The 3,842-nt window shown below is 33.3% G+C and overlaps 1 protein-coding gene across 1 annotated transcript; it reads left to right on the top strand.

Annotated features, from left to right (window-relative positions):
- Nucleotides 1–201: 201 nt before the first annotated feature.
- Nucleotides 202–3,382, top strand: LOC107907328 (axial regulator YABBY 5). Its single transcript, XM_016834667.2, has 7 exons — nucleotides 202–775; nucleotides 1,554–1,673; nucleotides 2,199–2,322; nucleotides 2,437–2,485; nucleotides 2,597–2,672; nucleotides 2,809–2,877; nucleotides 3,052–3,382. Exons 1-7 carry the CDS (start codon nucleotides 701–703, stop codon nucleotides 3,097–3,099), a joined length of 561 nt encoding a protein of 186 aa, XP_016690156.1. The 5' UTR covers nucleotides 202–700; the 3' UTR covers nucleotides 3,100–3,382.
- Nucleotides 3,383–3,842: the final 460 nt, after the last annotated feature.

The raw sequence follows: 3,842 nt of genomic DNA on the forward strand, positions 1-3,842 counted from the left end.
TTTAATTAACTTCCTACATCATTAAAATAAATATAGTTAGAAAAAAAAGGAAATGGAATAAAATCTTGGTACGCTGAGGTTGTAGCAAATCGAGGTGAGGATCACTCATTTCTTCATAATAGCACATCGAGCCAAGGTCGGTAATACTTCCAAACTTTCCTTTTTCTTTTCCCTTCAAACCCTAACCCTCTTTACCTGACCAATAGCAAGAAATCGAACCGCCATTTTATCTCTAACTAAACCCGGTTTCCCATACCAAACCACCCTATATTTTTGTCCTCTAGGTCCCAGCATTTGTTGATTACCCCTTTTTTCTTAATTGGCTTTGGTTCCTCTTTATTGGTTCCTATCTCTCTCTCTCTCTCTTTCTCTCTTTCCTTTTAGCTTTCTGACTCCCTCTCTCCGAATAAAATTTTCTATATATAAAGGACATTTCGTTAACTGTTGTGATACATAGCCCCGTCTTAAAGCAAGCAGTAGAGTTACGGGAATAAAAGCTTAGGTTTTTTTTTTTTGGGAGGGTTCCAAGTGTTGCTTTCTTCTTGTTGTTTTAGCTACTTGTTGCAGGGAAACAATTGGTTCTCTTTACTTTACCTTTTCTTTTCTTTGGTTTTATCTGTTGCTTTCTTCTTGGGGGCCGCTTGTGGTATGGTTGCTATAACCTTTGATTTAAATCCTTTTTATTTGTAACTCGAAAGACATGTCGAACTGCATCGATGTTGCGCCTGAGCAACTCTGCTATATCCCTTGCAACTTTTGCAACATCGTTCTTGCGGTATATATATCTCTCTCTCTTCTTTAAGTATTTATGTATACTTTGGTTTTGGTATTTTCCTTCTCCATATATATTAAATCCTGAAAATAAAAGTGGGTCTTTGCATCTGTGATCAGTGCTCTCTCGTGTTCTTTCTTTCTTTTTTTACAGAAATCTATTGATTTTGTTTTTCTGGGGTTTTCTTGTTTTTTTCTTACCACTTACCAGTCATGTCTCTATCGTCAGCTTCTTTTACAGTCATGGAAAAGTCATAATGCAATGACCAGAGAAAGAAAGAGAGATGGAGAGGAAAAGGCTTAGTACCTTAGCCTTAGCTTAGATATTAGTTACTGATCTTTCTTTTTTTAGTTTATTATTATTACGATGATGATGTTGTTTTTGGTAAATAAATTTAATAAGAGTAAAAATTTCAACGTCCAAAGTCCAAACACAGGCATTTTGTTGATAATCTGATGAGTACAATACCTCAACTCCCTTTGTTTCACTGCTGTTGTTACATACCTTTCCCTTTGCTTAAAATACAGCCACAACTTGGTTCTTTTGCTAACTCAGTTGCTTTACCTAATGGGGGAAAATGAAAACATGAAGATCCTTAGTACCTTTGATCATTTCCCAGAAAACACCCTGGTTAAATACATTAAGAAACCCACCCATGCACCCATTATTATAGAATTACCATCTTGTATATTCATCTATTGTCTTACCTGATCATCTTCTTCTATGTTTACTGCCTCTTTTCTTCTTTATAGTTTTCTAATTATGGGATTATAATGCGCAGGTGAGTGTCCCATGCAGCAGCCTGTTTGATATTGTGACCGTCCGATGCGGGCACTGCACCAATCTATGGTCCGTGAACATGGCAGCTGCATTTCAGTCAGTTTCATGGCAAGATATTCAGGTCCGAACTCTTTGAGAACTTAAAATTATTGAATAAAAAATATATATAATGTCCATTTCAGGATCTTCAAACCCTCTGAAACCTAGGGCTTCAAAAGAGAAATGCTAAAAGTTTTTTTTTCCAAACACTTTCCTATGAAAAATAGTTGCCGACAGTCACTGAAACCCTAGCAGCCGCCATGATCAAAACCTATTTTATTTGCTTTTATATAGGACTGAATTTTGCGGCTTTGAGAAAGAGGTGCCTGTAAACATAAACTATGTATATTTTTTATGCTAACCCATCACAAAAGCTTTTATCACTTTCTTGTGCCGTCAGTTTATTTTTTTCCTTTGTTTTCTGCTTTGGGGTAGTTTGATTTGATTGACATGTAAGTTAGGGTTCTTAGGTTTTAATGACATCTTTTAATGAACTTCGTCTTCAACAAAAGCTTGGTACATAGATTCTTTTCTAGGAACATAAATCAAAATATTTAAATTCTTATAAATTTACCAAAAATCTAAATGTTTATATATACTATTACAGGCACCGAATCATGCAATGCAGGATTATAGGATGAAAGAATCGGGATCCTCATCCAAATGCAACAAGTTCCCAATGCGACCACCTGCCAACGATGTCGTCACTGAGGAAAGGGTCGTCAATCGACGTAAGTTAATCACATCTCTTTACATATAATACCACCTTTTCTTTTCTTTTCTTCTTCTTCTTTTTTTTTTACATCATTTAAAAAATAGATATATGCTTGGTTTTCTTTTTTCAGCTCCAGGGAAGAGGCAGCGAGTACCTTCTGCATACAATCAGTTCATAAAGTGCGAAAAATCCTATTGGTTTTGTTTAACATTGCACATAACATTAATTTTGTATTATATATAATTGCTGCATGCTTTTACTATATGTACTCTAATTATGAAATGATGTAGAGAGGAGATCCAGAGGATCAAGGCAAACAATCCTGATATAAGTCACAGGGAAGCATTCAGCACTGCTGCTAAGAATGTATGTTCACTTTAAAGCTGCAAAAATCCATATATAAGAACATTAACATATACATTATAATTGTTAAGGTTTCATATAAAATATTTATGGTTATTCACCGTTTCCTTTTTATTTTGTATTCCTGTATATATTACAGTGGGCGCACTTCCCTCATATCCATTTTGGGCTGATGCTGGAAGCCAATAATCAAACTAAGCTGCATGATGTAAGTAATTATATATATATATAGTTGAAACAGCTGCTGTGGCATGAATATTGAAATAACACAAAGTTTAGCATATAATAATAACCATAAATTTTGAGTTGTTTTTACCAAGTAATATTTGAGATTAGCAATGGTGAGAAGTATGATTAATTGAAGTTTATGATATTTGAACAGGCCTCTGAGAAGCATATCATGTCAAGGACTGCATTGTTCAACAAGTGATTAGTGTGTTTAAGATTGAAGAAGTAATTAACCTTTCCCCAGTGAAGGCTAGCTATGGTTTGAAATTTGAAGTGAAGAATATATATATAGTGTTGTTGATGCAATGTGTATTTTGATTTTGATTTTCAAGAACATGGATTTATATCCTAATTAGTTTAATGTTATCATGTGATCCACTTTGCTTGGTTTGTGTTATCATAAAATTATCCAGTACTTTTCAAAGTGAACGTAATTATGTATGTATGTATGTATAAAAATAAATTCCAGTGTTCAGCTGTGGGAATTAATATATCTCATCTTTGTGAAAATCAGAATATTTAGTAATTAGGGTACTTGTTTAATAAATATTTGACGCAAGATGTCACCTCAAAAAACAAAGTTATATGTATCATCCATTAATTCATTGAGAAAAAAAAAATCATGCATACCAATATATGATTATTTTACCGTAAGGATTAATCTCAAATTTAATGTGGTTTGAAGACACACACAAAATTGTCCTATAATCTTATTTACATACTGTAGGCTATAGATTAGGAGAAATCAATTAAAATTTAAACAGAAATATTACCTCCTACGATAGTTTTGTAGGGTTTAAGTAAAAAAATCGAAATTTGATTTAAAATGAATCAAATATATATGATGTTAAAATGATTATTTTACCGAAAATGGTTCAAACAATCTGATAAAACCAAACTAAAATCAACTCTACAGATGTTTAAGATTTCATGTGGGGGTGGTCT

Source organism: Gossypium hirsutum, chromosome D05, assembly GCF_007990345.1.
Source record: "Gossypium hirsutum isolate 1008001.06 chromosome D05, Gossypium_hirsutum_v2.1, whole genome shotgun sequence".
Lineage (NCBI taxonomy): Eukaryota > Viridiplantae > Streptophyta > Magnoliopsida > Malvales > Malvaceae > Gossypium > Gossypium hirsutum.

Excerpts from the sequence above, each read along its gene's own strand:
- LOC107907328 (XM_016834667.2), top strand. The coding sequence starts at position 701 with ATGTCGAACTGCATCGATGTTGCGCCTGAGCAACTCTGCTATATCCCT. Across the intron at positions 776-1,553 it reads TTTGCAACATCGTTCTTGCG|GTGAGTGTCCCATGCAGCAG; the intron begins GTATATATATCT and ends TATAATGCGCAG. Across the intron at positions 2,878-3,051 it reads ATCAAACTAAGCTGCATGAT|GCCTCTGAGAAGCATATCAT; the intron begins GTAAGTAATTAT and ends ATATTTGAACAG.